Source organism: Canis lupus, chromosome 18 (assembly GCF_011100685.1).
Source record: "Canis lupus familiaris isolate Mischka breed German Shepherd chromosome 18, alternate assembly UU_Cfam_GSD_1.0, whole genome shotgun sequence".
Taxonomy (NCBI): Eukaryota; Metazoa; Chordata; class Mammalia; order Carnivora; family Canidae; genus Canis; species Canis lupus.
The window spans coordinates 16,409,082-16,432,845 of record NC_049239.1 but is presented as its reverse complement, the minus strand read 5'-3'; the positions used below and the strand labels follow the sequence as shown (position 1 = coordinate 16,432,845).

At 33.3% G+C, this 23,764-nt stretch overlaps 1 protein-coding gene across 2 annotated transcripts in view; it reads right to left on the bottom strand.

Annotated features, from left to right (window-relative positions):
• The window catches only part of ORC5 (origin recognition complex subunit 5), a 79,277-nt gene that overhangs the window by 13,812 nt on the left and 41,701 nt on the right, over window positions 1-23,764 (bottom strand). For both annotated transcript variants that reach the window (XM_038562769.1, XM_038562768.1), the window contains exon 12: window positions 22,567-22,677. In XM_038562769.1, the coding sequence (XP_038418697.1) occupies window positions 22,567-22,677 (111 nt within the window). The remainder of the gene's footprint in view (window positions 1-22,566; window positions 22,678-23,764) is intronic.

Below are 23,764 nucleotides of genomic sequence, written 5' to 3'. Positions count from 1 at the left end.
ATGTGTCCAGCTGATAGTAACTGAGCACAAAACATGCCCACAAATGTGATGACCTCACACCAGGCAAACAGACTGGAATGAGATAACAGTCTTCTCTCTTACTTACAGAAGTACCTATATAGCATATCCTCCATTTTGTCTCTGCCTACAAAACCTAAAATACTTAGTGTGGCTCTTTACTAAAAAGTTTGCAAACCCTCATTAGAAAATGGCTAGATTCAGGTAATTAATTTAACCAATGTGGAAATCCAGATGCTCACTGACTTGCCCGAAGTGATTATGACTGGACAGTGCCAGAAACTCAATTGGCTAGGATTTAGGTTTCCTAACTGTAATTCCAAAACTTTTGAAAATCGTAACTAAACTGTGATCACAGCTTAGAGAGCTAACATCTAATGAGTTGTATTAGACTTCTGTCTGAAAAAAAGAATGTGTTGATTGAATGGGGATGATCTGTAAAAAAAGGAAGCATTCCCGAGAACAGAACTGGCGGTGTGCCTCCAGCAACAGGACGAAAAGACTCTTTGCCCTTTCTGAGTAAGTCTCATTGTGGAGGTGGAGTTGTTTAGCTGTCACGCAAGGTATTAAGATCATCCAATAATCTCCTTCCACTCCCACTCCTGAACCTATCTGATTCCAAGCTTAATCTTCTAATTTCAGATGAGAAAGAAAGAACAAAGTTAGGAAGACCTATCTTCTTTGACTTAGTACAATTCAGATTAGTCACTTCAACAATATGAGCCTCAATTTTCAAAACTAAAAATCAGAATAACAACAAACCAACAATGTAGTATGTTCTAAGTATTTATGAGATGACAAAAAATGAGCAGAAAGTCAAGGTACTATTTCAATGCCAAGCACAGAGGAACTGCCTAATAAATCATACCTATTAAATAATCAGTATTTTAATTCTGAGTTTATTGAACTGATTCATTATTATTATTATTTATTTAGTTTATTGAGTTTATTGAACTGATCAGTAAACTTAAATGTCTCATCTGCTTAATTTTTTCAATATTTCAAATATAACAATATTTATCAATAAACTGGCATTCTGGCTTACATATCTGTCTCCTTATAATTAATTCTAATCATATTCCTGAGATACTGATCACCTATAGGAAAATCTACAAAACCCTACAAAAAACTTAAAAGCTAACAGCCAGTTCCTGAAGGGCCGCCCAAAAAACTGCTCTGGAGTCCTGACTCTATAGGCTACACGAACCAGATCTTACCACTGCTGCCCCTAGTCTCACACTGAGCTTTCAACTTCCATTTAATTTTCCAAACTGTGACATGAAAATTTTAAACTTGTTTTTAGTACTTATAAACATCAAGTGTTCTAGATGAGACACTGGTGTGTTTGAAGTTCATAAACTGTATCTGAAGGGAAATCAATTCCTTTATTCAAATAATTATATAAATAAGTGATAGGAAAAGTTTAAAAAATAGCCAAAATTAATGAACTGGTAACACTTGCTACCTATCTAGAAACTTAGTCATCAGACATAGATTTTCTAAGGGGATAAAAATCATTAGGAGGCAATCCTATTGTTTGTCAACAAATTTACATTTATATCTTAGAGAGCCTTTGTTAAAGGGTAGACAGAGGAAAAGAGCCAAACCTTAATGTATCTCCTATGATCACCATAAGAATGGAGCATCAGACAATGAATGACATGAAATGAATAAATGAAAGTTCCTTTCAATATGAAGCACAAAAGTAAGTGCTTCCTTATATCATTTTAAAAACTTTTCCTAGATTCACTGACCTCACCTCTAGAACCACTTCTGTTTATTACCTGCCCAGCTTCTAAGCCACACTTCAGAAGAGATTCACCACAGGGAATACAAAACTCCACTATTATTTATATGAAGAAAGTAACATCTAGACTTTTACTAGAAACTAATCATATTTCTCTTTTCAACTTAAGCCAAAAATGAGTAATATTTGTTTTATAATGACCTATTACATACATTTTAAAATTCATTAGACAAATATTTATTGCATACTTACTATGCATTAACCATTTTGGCATATGTGCTATCTTCCAGTTCATAAAATTACAAATGGTATATCCCTTCTATCCTAGTGTTTGCCCCCAAATAATATAATGGTGTTCACAAATATCAAAATTGGTACATATTACAATAGAAATATAAAAAGAGTATTTTTAAATCATTACCTTTAACTTTTATTTTTGAGAATTTAATACGTATTAGGTGAAAAGTCAAAGAACTTGTTGTCTTGACAAATTTTGAATAAGACAGGGACTCAAATGAAAAGAGTCAAATAGGTAATCATTTCAATCCCATTAGATTCCTTCACATTTTCACTGGAAATGCTAAGAGGAAAATGAAATGATAGGAATGGGAATCCAGGTGATACAAAAATCAAAGAGAATCTGAAGTAAACTACAGGTGGCAGATTACTATTATTTTTCTAAGTGAAGCTATTTCTATTGTTAGCATCCTTACCTTATCCCATGAAGATATAAGGAAAAGTAAAACTGATTCAAGGCAAAAATGATTTCATAAGCCAGTAAATGCTTTTCTTAGTAACATTTTATATGCACATATGAGTAAAGTTAATGAATGGTTAAAAAATTAAGTTATTTAGCATTTTTATGAAAGATAAAAGCTTCCATTTACCTAGTGTAGGAGTTAAAGTTCAATGAAACAAAAATGGTTAAAATTAAGTTGGTTGTTAAGAAAGTGTGAAATAGTGATGTACCTATCAAATGAGGTCATCTGTAAAGTACTCAGCACAGTGCCTGGGACACAGTATTCAGTATTATGAAGTATTATTTACATTATTACTACCTATTAGCATTTATTTTTCTATTTCAAATTTAATGAGTTTTTCTAACAGCCCATTAATTTATTTAAAACTATATTATTTTATTTGAAAACACTGAATTTCCTATAGCGCTCTGAATAATATACCATGCTTGACTTGTTTAGAAACAAAGTAAAACTTAAAACTATCTGCAGGCTAAAAATATTAGTATTAAAAATGTAAAATTAAAAATTATATGGCAGCTTGGACCCACATGTAGAAAAAATTAAGGAATGTGAGAATAGTTCTGAGGAAACAACCCAAAATGCAGAAACATGGAAAATGTGAAAGAGATGATTGAACATATTTCTAATCAAAGATCTAGAAGGAAAACAGAGATGGACAAAAGGGGGCACAAGCAATATTTGAAGAGATAACAGATGGGAATTCATTTGAGGAGACAAAAAACAATAAACCACAGAATTAAAGAGGTAAATAAATCCAGAGAAGGAGAAATAAAAAGAAATCCATACCCAGACATGTCATAGTGAAAGTGTAGCCCACAAAAGATAAAAACAATTCTTGAAAGTAGCTAGAGAAGAAAACACATTACCTTCCAACAAGTGGCAGTTGGACCTACAGATTTCTTAAGAATAACGAAAGCCATAAAATAGTGAAAAGATAGCTTCAATGTACTGAAGAAAATCACTGTTAACTCAGAACTGTACACAAAGAAAAACAATCTTTTAATACTGAGGATGAATTAAATGCATTTCTAAACTAAGAACAACCAAAAGTTTGCTACCAGGAGATCCTAAAATCAAGGAAATTCCTAAAATGTGCCTCCAGGTGAAGGCAAGGCAAAAAGTTAAAAGGTGAAATGCAAGATGGAATGAAGAATGAAGAGTGGAAAATATGACGGTAAACCTAAATGAATGTGCCCACAGAGTTAACAATATTGTATTATGGGTTTAAAAAGATTAAAAGTGCACAATACCAAAAATATATAAATTGGAAGTACAGAAAATGAAGTTGAAATGTTCCAAGATCCCATGGTATCTGAGAAAATAACAGTATTATTAAATTTTACTTTGATAAGTATGAATGTTATAATTTTTAGAATAACAACCAAGAGAACAGAAACAAGAGGATGTACTCCTAAATTAGAGAGGAAAAAACTGAATTATAAAAATAATCAAAAATAAAGTAAGAAACAAAAATAGAAAATAATAAAATTCTATTAGTCATTATTTTAAAAGTAAACTACTGAAAATTAAAAACAAAGATTATTAAAAAAAAAAAAAAGAACAATTATACACTGTTTAGAAGAGATACCTCAAGGGCAGTTTGGGTGGCTCAGTCAGTTAGTTAAACATCTGCCTTTGGCTCAGGTCATGATCCCAGAGTCCTGTGATCAAGCGGAGCTGAGCCAAGGAGTCTGCTTCTTGGGTTCTCTGCTCAGCAGGGAGTCTGTTTAGTCCTCTCTCTCTGCCCCTCCTCCCACTCATGCTCACTCTCTCAAATAAATAAATAAAATCTTTAAAAAATAAAATAAAATGGCTTTAAAAAATAGAAGAGATATTTCTAAAACAGAAGAATACAGGAAAGTTAAAAGTCAAAGGACAGAATGAGATACATCAAATACTAACTAAAAAAGAAAAATCAAAGTATATCAACACAGATAAATCTAATTTTACAAGAGATTTAAAGAAAGGTTCGCTTAATAATGACAACATGCAGGCCCCATGTTTGTCTCTCTTGAGATCTTTACTACAAAGGGATGAGACAGAACAAGATCAGCAGCCAAGGAATAATGGGGGTCTTTGGGGAAAGAGTACAAATCACTAAGAATCAAGACAAACTCATTATCCTTCCTATTTTGGAAAAAGGTAGGAATCACAGTAAGAAAGTAGGCCTGAAATTTCAAGAAGGATATACAGAAAAGAGTAAACACAGTTTCCTATAGCAAAATAAATTCATTAACTTCAATCTTCTCTATTTTTCTGTAAGGGATTCATTTGCTAAAGTAGGTTAGTAATAGTCATTTGAAACTCACATTAATCTTATTGTTAAATGTAGTTTTCTTAAGTAGTTTTCTTTTAAAATATAAGAAAACATTAATTACCGTTACTCTGCCAGTGGCATTTCCTTATATTTCTTATAACTTCTACTTTCCTGTGATTCAAATACTCTCACATATTTAATCTTTTAACTCAAATTGTATGCTATATTACTTTTACGTATTTTTTCATAAAAAACGCAAAAATCTGTGTTTAATTTAGTTAAATCAGAATTTCAAGAATATTTTTGGATAGCTTACACTTTTATTACTTTTATCATATTAGTTACAATAAAATTCCAAAGACAGTAAGTAGAACCAGATAGTTCCTTAAAGTCACTACCAGAATTGCATGAATAATCATGTAAATTGTGCAAAGGATACAATATTGCTTTAAGATGTAGCAGTCAAAAGTCATTTCCAAACTATTAGTAAGATTACTGTAAGATTACTGCTCAACTGGGGGTTGGGGGGATGATTTAGGAAAGGTTAATACACAAAAATATCTAAAACCAAAATGAAGCAATTAAATTTGGATGTGATTTTTCAAATTAAAAATTATTAACTTCTAAGATTTTTTTATTCCTTGACTTTACCACATGAAAACATAGAAACAGAGTTTAAGAGAGTATCACATAAAGCAGTGTACAAATGTACCAACAATTTACAAGTACTCTCCAGTTTATTATATCACTAGAGTAAAACTGAAAAAAAAAAAAAAACCCATGTACAAAGATTAACCTGTGGTATCAACATTTTGAATCTCAAACATATTAACTTATACGTAAATGAAAACTTGCAGAGGTTTTCATATATGAAGCTTTCGTAAAATTATTTCTATATATGCATAAGCTCAAGGATAGCTACCTTCTTCTCTTCATTAGCCAATTCTTAAAAATTATCTAATTTTTATTTCCAATTGCATATTCAGTTAACTTTTAAGTACTGTGCATCTATTGATTTACTTCTTTGCCCAACTTTAAATGTTCATGACAGAATAATGAAATCCTATCTCCAGGTTGGCATTAATACCTAAATAGTTTGATATGGTCAGTGGGAATATGGCAGAGGGGTGAAGGTACTCAGGACCAGATTCATTATAGTGTCTCAGTTCTGTGTGTGTACCTATGCATACAGAAGGTACAGGTGAGATGGGTACAGTCTCTCCCATCTGTCGCAGCAACCAATCTTGTCGCTAGTTACTACCATTGTTAAAACCCCAAATTCAAGAAATGATTCTGAGTAAGGCTCTGTTTCTAGCAAAAAATAAATTGCAATATACTGCAGTCAATAAAATTAATGTCTTAAAAGGATTTAATCTTGATTGGGTATAAATTCCCTAAATAACAATGGTAAAATATACTTGAATATTCTGAAAATAATTTTAGCACTAATTTTCAGAAGGTTTCTCATGCAATTGAACTTTGAATTACCCTTGAATATATTTTATAAACAAATACTAACAAAGAGCCTAGAAAGTAAAGTTAGAAAGAAAATATTAAAAAAATAAAATTAAAATACAGGAGAACTTTTGGTCCAGACAAAATGGCATAGATTCATATTTACTGTTCTTCCCTGGACAACCACACACTCTGGAAATAACCTAGGAAGCAATCAAAGGAGGACTGTGAAAGGTAGAAAGAGGAGGATGAACCACTTACGGACCCATAACTAGAGGAACAATATAAAAGCAAGGAGTCCTGGGATTCCCCACCCAACAAGCACAAAATGACCCCTAATTCTCAATTCAGAACAGAAACCTAACCACGTAGGCCTAATTTCTCCCTGAACTGAACACAAACCCTTCCTCCACAAAACTGGCAATTATGAGTTCTATGTCTCAAAACACTGTCTTTCATGAATAAAGTGGACATAAAGATATTCTCAAAATGAGGGAAAACTAAAGAATCTGTCCCTAGCAGATCTACCTTTAGAGCATGGTTAATGGATTTTCTTCAAACAAAAAGGAAATGATCAAAGGAGGAAACCTGAGTGCTGAGAAACAAGACAAAACAGTGGAAAGAGCATGAATATATAGATAAATCAAAAAGACTATCTCTTTGTGAGTTTTTAAAATCCTATGATTGGGGCATGTATGATTGGTGGCTCAGTGGCTGAGTGTCTACCTTTGGCTCAGGTTGTGATCCTGGGGTCCTGCATTGGGCTCCCAGTAGGGAGCCTGCTTCTCTCTCTGCCTATGTCTCTGCTTCTCTCATGAATAAATAAAATCTTTAAAAAATCATATCTGATTAAAAATTATACCACCATTTGATATTCAAGACAATATTAAAACCACAATGAGATACCACCTCACACCAATGAGACTGGCTAAAATTAACAACTCAGGAAATAACATATGTTAGCAAGGATGCAGAGAAAGGGGAACTTTCGTACACTGTTGATGGGAATGCAAAATAGTACAGCCACTCTATGACCCAGCAATTACACTACTAGGTATTCATGAAAAGGATACAAATATAGTGATTCAAAGGGGCACATGCACCCCAATGTTTATAGCAGCAATGTCCACAATAGCCAGGAAAGAGGCCATACGTCCATCGACAGGGATAAAGAAGGTATGGTATACATGGGCACACACATGTGCACAAAGGAATAGTACTCAGCCATCAAAAAGAACAAAATCTTGCCATTTTCCAAGGACATGGATGGAACTAGAGGGTATTATGCTAAGTGAATTAATTCAAAGAAAGACAAATACCATATGATTTCACTCATATGTGGATTTAGGAAACAGATGAACATAGGGAAAGGAAAGGAAAAATAAGATGAAAATTGAAAGAGAAGCAAACCATAAGAGACACAGAACTCTAGGCAACAAACTGAGGTTGCTGAAGGAGAGGTGTATGGGGGAAGAGATAATTATAATTGGGTTATGGCCCTTAAGGAAGGCACTTGATGTGATGAACACTGGGTGTTATATGCAACTGATGAATCACTAAATCCTACCTCTGAAACTAAAAAAAAAAAAAAAAAAAAAAAGACAATGCCAAAAAAAGGTGGATGAATCTTTAAAAAAAAAAAAAACAGTGGGTAAGCAAAGGGTTTTAAATGGAAGATTACCATACTTCACAGAAAGTGGTAAAACACGGACACCACTTATAAAACAAATATACAGTTATTACCTAGCAACTGTACTGGGCATTTATCCCAGAGAGCTGCATGTTAACAAAAAAAACCTACACACGAATGCTAATAGCAGGTTTAATTTGTAATAGCCAAAAATGAAACTACACAAAACAAAACAAAGAGTAGGAAAGCTGAGATGTCCTTCAAGGAGTGAACAGTTGAACCAACTGTGGTACTTCCATATCATGAAATACTATCTAGCAATAAGAAAAATAATGAACTATGACACATGCAACAATTTGGATGAATCTCAAAGGAGTTAATTATGCTCAGTGGAAAAAAAGCCAATCTCAAAATATTACATACTATATAATTCTGTTTATAAAAATTCTTGAACTGATAAAACTTCAGAGATGGAGACTGGTGGTTGCCAGATACTGGCAGAGGGAGCAGGAAGGAGGTGAGTGCGGTTATAAAAACAGAGGTCCTTGTGGTGATGTCAACGTCTGTGTCTTAACTATAGTGGTGGATATACAAACCTACACATGGGATAAGATTTCACATAACCCAAATATACATGGATAGATATACACAAAAATAAATATATAGGAAAGTGGGAAATTTGAATAAAATCAGTGGATTGCATGAATGCCAATCTCCTGGTTGTGACACTATAGTTTTGTAAGATATAACCTTTTGGAGAAACTGAATACAGGGCATACAGAAAGAGCCAATGTTATTTCTTACAATTGCATGTGAATCTACAATTGCCTCCCCCCAAAAGTTTAATTAAATAATTAAATAATGTTTATTAATTAAAATAAACATACAAGATCCAATAAAATAAATACACAAGAAAAAATCTGTAAGGAAGTATGGTGAAAAATGTTATCTAGACCTTACTGTGGTGATCATTTCACAGTGTATGCAAATCTCAATTCATTGTGTTATATATCTGAGACTAGAATAACATTGTATGTCAATTATACCCCAATAAAAATGTACATACATACATAAATATACTGATAAAATACACAAAATAGAGAGGGCTTTGAGAAAAACCTTAAAACCTGCCAGAATAAATTTTTTCTCAAAATGTTTAAGTACCTATGAAGTTAGAAATATCTACTTGTAGAAATAAAAACATTTTTTGACTCATATTTACAGGGACTTAAAGAAATTACTTGATCTTAAAATGGGCAAATTAGAGACGTTATTGTGGTGAGGCTACGTGGATTTTAAAAAGCATATAGATTACAGGTTTTCTTACTGAAAGCCAGATAATTAGTTACAACTTGTGGCTCAGCAGCAAAGGATTTGTAGCTGCCGGTTTCATGCTCTGAGCCCATAAAGGTCTCACAAAGTTTCTCGAAACCCATGACTTGTACAACTTATTTCCTCTAGACCATACGATTATAGCAAAATTATTACTATGTAAATCCCAACCTGAATGTTCCACATTTTCCAAAAATTTACTTTTTATTTCTATTTCTTAAAACTGTGAAAGTTTTTGTGTTGGGTCTATAAAAACCAAACGCTTCAAATTTATTAAAAAACAAAATGTTTCAATATAAAAATGACTACAAAATAAAAACCTAAGCTAGTCCATCAGGACAGAGAACCTTGGAGATCAATGCCTCGTTTTACGGATGAGAAAACAGACATCATAAAAGGATGAATAGCATTATCAGTCCCTGGTCAGTCACCCCAAACAAATATGTTGAGGCACTCTAGCAGATGTTTCAAAATTATTTAATCCAAAAATCCCAGTGAAAAATACATATAACATGTATATCATACTAGAGATTTACAAGTAACAAAAACATCTTAGAGTTGTAATAATAAATTTTAAATTAAGCAATTAATCTTAAGAATCTTCAACATATTAAAAATGTTTAGTCAAAATAATGCCTCACTTTGGGTGTTGGTGAATATTAGAAGATGGTCTGCCAAGGCTACTAGCTACTGTACTAAAGACCCCAGTCAGTGCTTTTTAAATCTATTCTTCTAGTGTCCTTCAAAATTCCTGAGAATGACATATATGTAACCTAGCATTCCTTCTTTCCTTCAGGACCTAGTAGAGGATATGGACAAACCTGAGAGGAGGGAAAAAGAGCTACAGGACTGGTTAATATCAGAGACCATGGGTAACACTAGCATGGGGACTGCAACTTATTATTGAATCCAAGCTCTATAGATCAAATACAGACATTGACAGATCTGGATCTCTAGATTATAGATACAGACACTGTGGTAGGCACTTTAATTTCTTCAGACCTCACAAGAACCCCACGAGTCAGGTATGTACCTCTTTTTCTAGATAAGGAAACAACTTCAAAGAGGTTAGTAAATGTTTAAGGTCACTGAGTTAATAGTTGTAAGAGCAGCACTGAATGTGAACACCATCTGAATCCAAAGCCCACAGTCCTTATACTACCCCAAAAGGGAGCTACAGAATACAGGAAAAAGGTAACTTTGTTGGGACAGACTAAGGAAAGCTTTATGGAAGGAGTAAAATACAACTCTGGAAACATTACACACTGAAAGTAGGTTCTGTAAGTATGCTTGCTGGAGATTAGAAACCCAGCAGCAAAGATACTGCAGTCAAAACAAAGACCTTGATGAAACTGTAGCAAAAAGGATAAAGAAATATTTCAACACAGGCAAATGTCCAGCCCCATGGATACATGTAAAAGCCTTGAGAATTAATAATCAACAACCTCATGAACAAAACTGTCAGATGTGAGGGTGTGATGTCACCAAAGTAAAATATTGAGTGGAATTTAATAGCCTAATGAATTTCATTATGTTAACTTTTCATAAATCAGACTAGACATTAGACATAAAATTACTGCTTCTAAGACTTAATTTTTAAAAGATAATTAAGGGTGGGGAAAAACATGATTTCTTAAAATCTGAAATTACATAACACTCAAAATGGTATCCCAGTGCAAAATTTCCCATTTGTGGATTAAAGATCATTTATAAAAAAATCATAATATGTAAGTAACAGTTTAAAACATTAAGTTAGGATAAACATTAAAATTTTAAAAAGCAAAGTTAATGAAACATTTTAATTATTTAAGTAGGTTTAAATATTTGTGTGGAAATTATTACGCCCTTTTTTGGTTTCTTTTACCTATATAAGGCACATTCTTTTGCCAATAATTTTCAGATTTTAGGAGGGTATATACTGTTTTCTACAGCTGTTTCTCTTGTCTAGTGAGTCAAGCTGAAATTCAAATGAGTGAAATTCAAATCAACATCAAAGTAGCCTACAGAGTGGATTTTCTTTTTTCAAGTCAGGATTTAGATTTTGTGCCAAGAAATACAGAATAAAGTTTTAAAAATACAGAATAAAGTTTTTAAAAAAATAAAAAAAATAAAAAAAAAAGTTTTTAAAAAAATAAAAGCTGTACTGGAAGAAGTCAGGATCTAGCAGAGGATATGGACTAAATTTGAGAAAAGGGGGAAAAAGAGCTATGGGAACAGTTAATGTTAGTGTTAAGTTTTAGTCGTATGTTGCCACTGATGCTTTTCCTCAAAATTTCTGGGTTTTAGTACTTGATTTAAAAATAAACAAAACTCCTAAAAGTCTGAAGCATCTTGCTATCAAAGAGAATGGTATTGCCCTAGCTTTTATGTACTAGCAGCATATTGATCATAATTAAATACTTTCATTTCACTTTAGCTTTAAATAATCAATCTGCCTAACTCAAATGCCAAAGTATATTTTTCCCCTCTGCCTAGCTCCTAGGTCACAAGGGAGGTATTCAAAGAAAAATTACAAGTGAAAACCTTATGCTTGGAAATTTTTAAATTTACATGTTAAATGGGGTCGTGCAATATTTACTTAGTTATTAATCTTTGCTCTGTGTACTATTATGTTCTTTGTTCTCATCCATGTAGGGGATGAGCTGATTATTTATGTCTTAACAAGAGGGGTTCATGTAACCACAGTGAGGATTTTTTTCTTAATCTGAGAGGCAGTCACTAACAAGCTTCAGCTGGAAGTGCTTGATGTTAAAACAGTGTGAACCTGCTCCTGGGCTAATAAACTATGTTCTTTCTGCCAACAAAAGGAAATCAATTTACAACTGTAATTAATTTTTAACATGCTCATTATTTTTATACTTTCATAGGTTGAGATCTATGTCAATTGATTTGTGAAATATCCTGTCCTGTTTGTCCTGGAGGAGTTTTACAACCTGAAACATATTAAATTATTTAAATAAAAGCACTTAACATGTGACATGTTAATACATGAGATTCATACAAACCAACCAGCACCACATTTGATCTGATTTCAGGTGACGTGACAGTTCATGAGCATGTGGCGGACATCAAGAGTTCAACTGACAGTTTTACACACACAAGGTAGGGCTGATGAGTGGGGCAGTGGAAGGGACAGGCAAATACTGTCAAAGTTGCTCAACTTAAAACCATCACCTTTGGAATTTTATTTCCCAAAGAAAAGGCGAGGAGTAGCTAGTCTTCCCTTACGCTCAGATAAACAAAAACTGGCATGTATGTTTTCACACAGAGGAACCAGAGAGTGCCTATAATCCCTGGAACTTATTAGCACATAAATGACTGCAAATTGTCCATATCTAGAAGGCGATAACTGCAAAGTTAGGAGAATGGGAAATCACTCATTCAATAAGTGAATCTCATGTTGAAGGCACTGTGCAAGACACAAAAATGAAAAGACAAGAATCTTTGTGACCTCAAAGGATTCAATATATCACATAAATCAAATGGTAATGACACAATATGAGAGATGCTACTGATGTGTGTAAACTCGGCTATCTGATTACAGAGGAGAGAGTGAGTAATGGAGGGGGGAGGCAAAATGTGGACTCACTGAGAAAAGACATTTGGAGTGTGGATCACGAAGCATAAAAGAGAGCTCAACAGTGGTAAGGTGACAGCACATGTTACAATACAAAAGACAAACTGGTGTGTTTTCAGACAGGAAACAGCTTATTGTGAATGGTGTAGATGGTGAATAAAGGAAGTGGCAGAAAATGGGGCCGGTCTGTGAAGAACCTTAGAGGAAATGCTATGGAATGGTGAATTGATTTTACAGATGAAGTAACTCATTTTTTTGTGTTTTGGGGTTTTTATTTTTAAGATTTTATTTATTTATTCATGAGAGAGAGAGGCAGAGACTCAGGCACAGGAAGAAGCAGGCTCCATGCAGAGAGCCCGATGTGGGACTCGATCCCAGGACCCCAGGATCACGACCTGAGCCACAGGCAGACGCTCAACCACTGAGCCACCTAGGTGCCCCATGTAACTGGTTTTAAAAAGTGTAAGTAGAACAAGATCAAGTTTCTTTTTAAGATAAATTTAAAAGTACATGGTGACAGGGAGACCAGTCAGGACACTGGTACACTAGTCTAAGAGCTAATGAATCTATGTATTTGAGGCAAAGGCCATGTGAGTGGGAAGGAATAAGTCCAAGAGACATCCGTATTTAGGAAGAAAAAAGATTGAACTTGGTGACCAACTATGGGGAAACAGAAGTGTTCAGAGATGATTTCTCCAGTGAACTAAAAAAAAACCAGTATTATCTTTGCTTTCCTAGCACCTAACATCCTGTACGCCACAAAGTTTGAGCTTGGTAAAAGGCTGAATAAATAATTTTGAAATCTAGGTGAGGCTGAAAAACAGAAAAAAGGTTTAGGGAATAATTTCTTGTTTGGATATATACACGTGTGTGATGGAACCAGTACCCCTATGTATGATTATTCAGTTGACAATCTGAGTCCAGACCTAGAGAGGATAATGGCTAGAAATACAGGATTCAAAAGATATCAGTAGACACACAGCATTTGAAGGGAATAGATAAGATAGTTCTGGGTACACTTATTTCACTTTCTGATTCCTAACAAGAGCATGGTTATTTTTGATCCTAAGAATTCAACTCTATCACATTTAGGATGTCCACGGTGAGGGAGCTATTAGGTTCTACAGATGACTTGGCACTGAGAACTCCAATTTCTTACTGAAAAACTGAAATATGTCTTTGTATAGGCAGGTGAGGCCAATGTTCTCCAAAGGACTTCAATTAGTTGTGAGCCAACAAGGAATCAAGACAATTTCTCATTGGAAATCCCCTTAAGGGGCAGCCCGGGTGGTTTGGCGGTTTAGTGCCGCCTTCAGCCCAGGGCGTGATCCTGGAGACCCAGGATCGAGTCCCACATCGGGCTCCCTGCATGGAGCCTGCTTCTCCCTCTGCCTGTGTCTCTGCCTCTCTCTCTCTCATGAATAAATGAATAAAATCTTTAAAAAAAAAAAAAAAGGAAATCCCCTTAAGCATGAACATTTGTCATTATCATTTTTTGAAGAAGTATTTTAAATACAGTACACATTCCTGTAACATAGATTTTTTCCAAATCACTTATCTCCTAATCTGTTATTAAAACTTCTTTCCAAAAAAAAAAAAAAAAAAACTTCTTTCCTCTTTAAAACAAACTAGTCATAAAGCTCTAAGTACACATTTGCCCATATAGTCACTATAATAGTACAGGTTTTACTGTACATGCATGTACAGGCACATACTCCCATACATTCTTTCGTGCTTTCAGCAAAACAAAATCTGCCAAGTCAAATAAAATTTATTAGTGTTGAATATATCTCCCCCTAAAATGTGAACAAAAGGCATACATTTGGGATATTTATTAGAAGTCTTATGAAGCTTTGAGAAAGGTGACTATAAAATACTGCCTATGAAAATAAGGTACCAATGTATTATTTTACTTAGAAGTTGAAAGCATAATTTATGCAATTTTTTTTTTATCCCTTAGGCAGTATTTTACATGTTGCCCTTAAGCAATGGTCCCATTTTTCCAGAGTCAGGTAAAAACACCTATTGCTGGGCTGATATATTCACAAAGGTAAAATGGCTACGCCAAAGAAATTTAGTATTAGATTTAGGGAAGACAAGAGAGGAGCGGAGTAGGGGTAAACACTGTTCTTTTACAAATGACAACAAGAAATTTAACCTTTACCCCTGGGCAATAGAGTATAATATACTGTGCTTTTTTTTCATACTTAGTAATAATTAATATTAGTATTCCTTACCACCAAAGTAACTTTGCTCTTTTCAAATATGAAATATCCCAGAATAGTTTTTTAAAAATCTCCGGAAAACAGAGTGGTCTCATAGTAGAAGAGTAATACACCCACATCAGGGGTAGGAGTGGATTTGAGAATCTAATTTACTGCACCAGTGGAGACAGAGCTCCATGGCAGGCAAGCCCTTCACTGCGAGGTAAGGGTCTGCCTCTGTCAAACAGCACCCCTGCCGATCTATTCATCAGTGAAGTAGGCATTAAATAAGCCTCCTTTACCATGTTTGCAACGAAATGTTCCACAGTCTCAGCTGCAGTTAAAAAAATAGTAAGTTATTAGAAAATGTTAGCATTCAAGGTATTTTCTGTGATTTATATAATTTACCTTCATAGCATCAAGTATTTAAGTTGGATATTACAGAAAGACTGGAATGCTTGTACAAGCCACATGAAGCACAGAGAAATCACAAAAGAATACCTTTTCACATTTTCTAATACTCTAGTATGCAGGGAATTTGTTCTCAAGAAAACTGTTTTGTTTGCCAACCTAAATATAAAGAAAATTATCATACTTAATGTCACTTTATATGAATATATTACAGCTAGATTTTAGGATGTTACCCTTTATGTTTACAAAGTTCAAATTCTTACCTAATATATGCATGGGACAATATTTCATTAACTATAATTTCTGGTGTTATGTATCATTTGACAAATGTAATTACTTTTTCTCTAAAAATATGAATCAAACAACTGTAATACTATACAATAAACTGATTTTTTTTAAGGTAAAGAGGTTTATAAGCAAAGTCTATAAAATCATCTTATTTGGTTAAAGTAGTTTTGGTTAAAAATTTACATAAAGTTTGAAATACTGTATATAAAAGAGTGACATAATAGCATAATTTTTAATCATAAAGTATTTGAAATACGCCCATGTAACTTTTTAAGACCCACTTAGTATACAACAAGCCAAATATAATACACTACTTATCTGTCCATAACTTAACAAGTTTCAAGTCTTAACTGAGATTGTTTCAATAGCAATAGACACAACTAACCAAATCTAATTTAGTTACAGCTAAATTTAATTGGGTATTAGCAAAATTTGGTTATGACACAGGCATGTCAGAAAGATTCAACAAACAGGTTTGTTAATTTTACTTGAAAGAAGACACTCAAATACATATATTATCAAATAAAAGCAACTACTGAAGGGAAAAATCCTATTTTCAACTATTCACCTTTAATATTTAAGCATTAATTTTCACTTTAAGTATTTTAAGTTATTAGTTCCTTCATTCAGCACGTTTGTCCTCCCAATAAATACACACATGGGCCATTAACCCTAGTACAAGCTAGAAGCTGGCAGCTGCGCCAAGACCAAATGAAGGGCAGTGGAAGCCACAGACTGTCTAGAAAGTCCTGAGGGCAGGAACAGCATTCTCTTCACATTTGTATTCTCTTGATCTAACACAGAGCCTGCAACATAGCAGGCCTCAATAAGGATCTGTTAAATAAAATTTTAAGCAAAGAAAGAGAAATTTAATTCCAAACAGGGAAAAAAGATTAATACTAACTTTGAATCTGAAGTATGAATTTAAGTATATTAAATAGATTAAAATTTTAATTTTTAAATGTTTTCAAGTTAAATATTAACAAAATCCCTTCTATACTTTAAAAAAACAGGAAATTATAAACATTTACTGTGCATCTACCTATATTTGAAGAAAAATGCCAAAAGTCTGTTACTGGTTGAATGAAAGGTTAGTGGCCCTGACAAGTATAGCAAAAACATCTTCCAGCTATGGTAAATTAGAGATGAAGCATCTGCTTCAAAAAGTTCTCAACAGATAACCAAATTATCATTCTGTGTTCTGACTGATGATGATTTGGAAAATATCACAATTATTAGCTCAAACATTTCTTGTATAATATGCTTATAAACCAACAATGAAATGAGCAGAAAGCTTAAGGTTATCTAAATGCTACTACAATTAATGCAACCTTTATGGGGAAAGATCAAGTTGATTCATGACCAAAAAATTAAACTGATGTAACAGATACAGTACAAATATATCTCATGATGTATATGGTATCATATGTGAATTCAAGAGCAAAGAGAAAATGAAATGTATATATTTTTTAAAATGTATCTGTATATTACACTTTGCTCAAAAAAATTTTTATACTCTTAAGAATGAAAATTAATTAATAAGGAGGTTTTGATTTAATTTTTCCTTATGAGATTATATACACCTAATTAGGAAGCCATTCAGAAATTAGATATAAATTACTGAAAAAATTCAACTTATCAATATGGTACATAGAACTATCTTTTAAAGGAATAATGCACGCTCCTTTTCTTTCAGCTATTTCAAGATACTAATTTAGAGTGCATTGCTATAATACAGCAATATAACAATTATAAACTTCTAAACTGGGGCACCAGGGTGGCTCAGTGGTTGAGCACTTCAGCTCAAGTCACGATCCCGGGGTCCTATAATGGAGTCCCACATCAGGTTCCTCACAAAGAGCCTGCTTCTCTCTCTGTGTCTCTCATGAATAAATAAAATCTTTTAAAAAATAAAATAATAAAAACAACAAACTTCTAAACTGTACAATTATAATGAACTATCTTCAAAAATAATTCTCCAAAATGGTAACTAATAAGATCAATGATAATATGTAATATTTTGTAATTGAATGTCCTTAATTTTTTAAAGACAATTTTCCTCTTAAAAGTCACTTTAGAAACCTATGCCAATAATTTTAGAAATAAACTCTTCAGCAAGTTTATCCACTGGGAAAAGATAAGGCAATATAGCTTAACATTTTTGTTTTTAAGATTTTATTTATTTATTCATGAAAGACACATAGAGAGAGAGTCAGAGACACAGGCAGAGGGAGAAGCAGGCTCCATGCAGGGAGCCCGATGTGGGACTCGATCCTGGGACTCCAGGATCACGCCCTGGGCCAAAGGCAGGCGCTAAACCGCTGAGCCACCCAGGGATTCCCATCTTAACATTTTAAAATAAGTAATATACTCTAAGATCTTAAAGAACTGTATTCCTACTATCTTCACCTAACTACAAGACTATAGAGGAGGTAGGCAAGGGTAAGACACAGCATATCAAAAGGATGAAACAGATCATGTAAAGATTTCCAAGCAAATTATCATTTTTTTCTAGGAAAAAAGTTAAAATAAAAAAGCATAACGTGGCTTTGACATACTTCTGAAAAAAAAAGACAATTCAGTAGTATTTCTTTTAAAGATGGTAAATGGTCTTCAGTAACATCTAGTCAAATTAAAATTTGAAAGTAATATCTCTAAACTTTACTACTTCCTGTATCTAAATGGCATATAGTTCATCCATTCTAACCACAGTGACAGGAGAAAAGAACGAAAACACCAGAATTAATGCATTGCCATTCACAAAGTTCAGATACATATATAAGAGCTACGTTGTTTTATGTGAGTGACAATTTTAAAATGATCCATGATCTTGACTACAAGATTATACTAAACTGGATAAGGCTATGACTATCTTAAAAGTCTCAGAAAAACTGCAAAAACCTATTTCAATTCAATAACTCTGACCATTAATCTGTTAATCTTTACAATCTATATAAAATGTTAAATATGCTAATATTCTTTTACTGATTTATGAGACTAAAAAATTAATGAATAAAATTTTATTTAAAATTAAATAAAAATAAATTAAGAATACCAACTATAATACAATACTACTGTTACTAATACTATTATGAATTTGATTATTATTCTCAATTGAAATTTTAACTTTAAAAATTCCTTAAGCTACTATTTTTGTAACTTTTTTACAGAGTAGATTTAAATAGATTTGAATATAATGCAATGGAAATAAAATTTCACTTCAAGAAAATTGTGAACATATATACATTTGATCAATTTATTATATGTAAAAATAATTATAAACTGATAATTCAAACTATAAGAACAGCACACTATTATGAAATAAATCTTAAAACAGGTGTATATAGAATGATTAGAAAAATAATATATTATCATCTCACATAGACACATTACAGCCAATAGAAAGCAATTTACTTCTAGGTGGAAAATACTCATGCAACATAATTCTTTACCAACCTTATTTACATTTTCATGAATGTGTAAATATGTGTGCACATTACACATACACACATATATCATTAAACGTCTTCAGGCAATTGTATTTTTGTTCAAATAAATCAATGTGTTCAATTAACAGCTTTCTCTAAACATGAAAGACTATGAAGTTGAGTACAGCTGCTTTCCTAGTTCATCTTAAAGCTAGAGTGCAGCAATATCGCCATCTAGTGTTCGTATCAAATAAGCACTGCCAATACAGACGTGGGCATACTTGACTTAAAAAATTAAGTGAACACCAGTAAATTGTCATTCCTGCGGGCAAGAGTAGAGTTTGACAGTTGAATGAAATGATAAAAATAGAAAAGATCACTGGGACTCAATGGGAGGGGAAAAAAATAAAACTGTGGGAGAAATACCCTTTTTCTGAATGTGACTTTAGTCACATTTTGTTCTCAAATACTGTATGTATGTTTCTTGATTTTCTTGGATACTTTATTGACCAAGCAAAAGTAGAGGTTAACTTCTTAGGGTTAGTTGCATCTAATCCCACTGTACTCCCTCACCCTTTGTATCCCAAAAGGGAATCACTGAAATCAAATCCTTTTAAATTCATTTAAAGTCATGTTTTAAACACACAAAACTATCATTTTGATTACTACTAAAGAAATAAAGAATAAAACCTTCGTATAGGTTAAGGTTGAAGAGAATTTAACTTCATTTAAAAAGTAAAAATACATTTAGGCCAAGCTGTTGCTTAATTACATTACAGACACTGTTGAAAGCCTAAAGACTGGTGATACTGTTCTTCTCTAATAAAAGCCTCAGAGTAACTAGTAAATCTCCAAATCAGTAACCTCTTATTGGTTTTGATTGTCTATCCCTATAAGCCCAGGCCTGCTGCTGGGAAAATCAGCATCCAGGTCCAGATCCTGACGATGATTTGCTGTGTGGCCTTGGGTAGATCTTGTAGGCAATCTGAGCTTCAGTTCCTTCTCCTTTTTGAAGATTAACTTAGTACATGGCAAGACTATAAAATGCAAAGTGTTCTACACATGTAAGGAACGATATGTAAGGCATCAACAGCAAGGCATGATGTGCGGTGGTAGCAGTACTTCTACTACTGGACCACAGTGACAAGCACTGCTACCACTAGTAACAATACATCCCATCCACTCTCAACAAAATCAGTGCATTAGTTCACAAATGTACCTTGCTTTTTCCTACTCCCAACCCATTGCTCATATCATCTCCTCTTCTTTTAAAAAATATTTTATTTTTTCATGAGAGACAGAGACAGAGAGAGAGAGAGAGAGAGGCAGAGACACAGGCAGAGGGAGAAGCAGGCTCCATGTAGGGAGCCAGATGTGGGACTCGATCCCAGGACTCCAGGACCACACCCTAGGCCAAAGGCAGGTGCTAAACCACTGAGCCACCCAGGGATCCCCTCATCTCCCCTTCTTAAATCTCTAGGCTAACTGAACTCTATCCATGGAAAGGAAGGTGTCAACTTTATTACTTTTTCATTTACCCTTTTGTGCTTTTTTTTTTGGTACAATAAAAAATGTACCAAATAAAATAAATAAAAATAAAAATGACGGGTATCACGTCAACTAGAAATACTTAAAAAAACAAAAATCCTGCTCATCCTCCACAGCCCAGCTCCATTTTTCACCTTTTCTGTGAATCTGTTTCACTCTGCCCAGTCCAGAAGCGATCTCTGTCTACTCTAAAATTCTCAGCAGCACTATCCAGCATCCATTTACAGCCCTACATCATTATTTTAATGTACATGTTTTATCCCTTCAGAATAAATCACTATCTTATCCTTCTGTCTCCCACAAAGGTAATTTTTGGGCACTTGAGAAGTACAATCAAATGTGATATAAACGTCTTCCTTTCCTGTTTGTTTATTTTTTTTTAGGATTTTATTTATTTATTCATGAGAGCCACACAGAAACAGAGAGAGAGAGAGAGAGAGAGAGAGAGAGGCAGAGACACAGGCAGAGGGAGAAGCAGGCTCCATGCCCTCAATCCCGGTACCCCCAGGATCACGATTTGAGCCAAAGGCAGATGCTCAACCGCTGAGCCACCCAGGTGTCCCTCCTTTCCTGTTAAAAAGAACTGCCTACTTCATTTCTCTAGGCTTTGGTTCTCAAAGATATACTCATTGCATCATATTGGGAATATGATTTAATCTCTAAAGCTCAATTCCTTTAATAAAGATTAATAATACCTGCTTTCTGTTTCATAGTTACTGCAGCAGCAAAAACAAGACAAAAAAAATCATCTACAATATGTAGAAAGTTATTAACAGTGTAAATTTTTATTAAAACCTAATTTCAGACAAAGCTTTTTAAAAAATGGGGAAAAAATCACTATAATACAGATTAAAACTCAATTACATTTTTAAAGTTACCAGCATTAGGGGCTGCCAATCTACCTACCTAAGCTAGTTATGTACATAACCTAATCAACCAACCAGACTACCTTTCTTCAAGAATACAATACGTGAAGACACAATTTTCTAGAAATGTTGATTTACATAAAAAAATTATCTAACTTCAATGTTGAGAACACATCTATGTTTGGTTCTCAAAGTCTTCTTTACATGAAAAATTAAGTCACCACCATACACTGGATTACAAGTCAAACATCCATTCAGGTACTAAATTTATTTGCAGTGAATTAAAATGCAAATGTTATTATTTAATATTTCTCAACCTAGAAACATATATATATAGAACAAAATACTCATTGCAAAATCTAAGATGCTTTTCAAGAATATTACTCACATCATTTGTTTTATCTTCCAGTCATTCATATCATATGCTAAGAACTGTTTTTCTGGACCATTGAAGATCTCTATTGTGACTATATTTTTAATAAATAGTTTTTCTTAAAATGTCAACTGAAAAAAAAACACTGAACAACTTTATTTTTTTAAAGTCATATTTCATATTTATATGCTACTGCTGCCATCTAGTGAAAATTTTGAGAACTTAATCATTCTGGAAAATCTTTTGTATCACACTGTCAAGGAATAAGGATGTTACAGATTACTTTCTTACAAATAAATTTTTTAAAATGTTGTGTTCATTATATATTTCCACATTATAATTCATCAATTTAATCACAAAGCCACTTATTTAATCAGCAAGAAAATTCTAACAATTTAAAAATTCCTTTACTGAAAAAAGAAAACATCAGAAACATCAAGTTGGTTTTGTCATCAAGTTATACCTGTAAATAGAAGCAAATTCAGGAATACCCTCAAAGATTCTATATATTTAGAACTTTCAAGTACTTACCAAGAACACTGTTCATTACTTAGCTCAAGCAGTAACATTTGCTGACTGAATATCTAAATGCCTGGAACTATACCAACTATGCTACCTTAAGAATTCCATAAAGACAGAGGGGACAAGTGATAACCTATCATTAAGCTTACCTGGGAAAAGATATTTGCTGTTGGAGCAACTCTGCTGTCCACGATACTATATAATATTGCTAATAATCTGTCTAGTGGAAATGGTTTTGGTCCAAGAAGATGATTGCTTGTCTGTAACAAAAAGAACATGGTTTTCTTCTTATATCAGGGCACTTGCTTTCTGTACCACAAATTCCCAGTAACAATATATGTATAGTGCTCCTCAAAGATCCTACCAATTCTAACTTCCATTCCCTACGTTAAAACCTTAGCTGGTATGATCATGACTTATCTTTCAACATTTTCTTCAAGATTTTCTGACTTAGCATAAACAGATATTAAAGAGAACAACTCACAGTGATCCATTCCTAATCCTGAATATCACACCTATTTTGTTTTTGCAACCAGATGGTGAGTTAAGGCAAGTCATTTGTCAAAATGGTGCATAACCAAAACCAGGGTCCAGGTACTAACTCAACGAGAACTTACTGCTTACATCTATTCATTCTTTTTTGTACCATCACCAGGAAAATATATTTGTTCAACATTAATAGTTCTAAAAAGATCAGTTATAGTAAATACCAGCTCAGAAAACTAATAAAAGATTTGATAGTTTGTGAATATCAGCCTGAAACAATGTAAAATTTAAACACTTGTGTACAAAACCATATGGTACAATTTCTTGTCATCAGAAAACTGAAGTGCTCAAGATCCACTCTATAATTTTAGTAGTACTGTTAGAATGTAAGTACTCTCTATTAGCGATGGCAAATAAATGGAAATCTATATTTACATGCATGAGAAAAATTATTTAAGAATGACTATAAAGAAAAATACACATAATTACAAAATGAAGTATGTATTTACTTTAGCTATTTATATCTAAAAAATAGTTTAGAAATCATTTTCCAATCTTAAATTTTAGATCCTTTCTCATTAAATACTTCAAACATTTAGAGAAGTAGAGGCTTCTCTACTTCTCTATTTATTATATCAACAGAAGCTGATACAATAAATAACAGTGGGCCCAGCACCCAATTTTATCAATCCCTAACATTATGCAATATGTGCAAAGAAAACATTAGATCACATTACAGATTTGAAGCTCCCTTACACTCCTCTCACATCCCATTTTCTCCCTAGAAGGAACCACTATCTGGAATTTGATGTTTTTACCACTTTCATGACAGTTTTTATATTACTACTACATATGTATTCA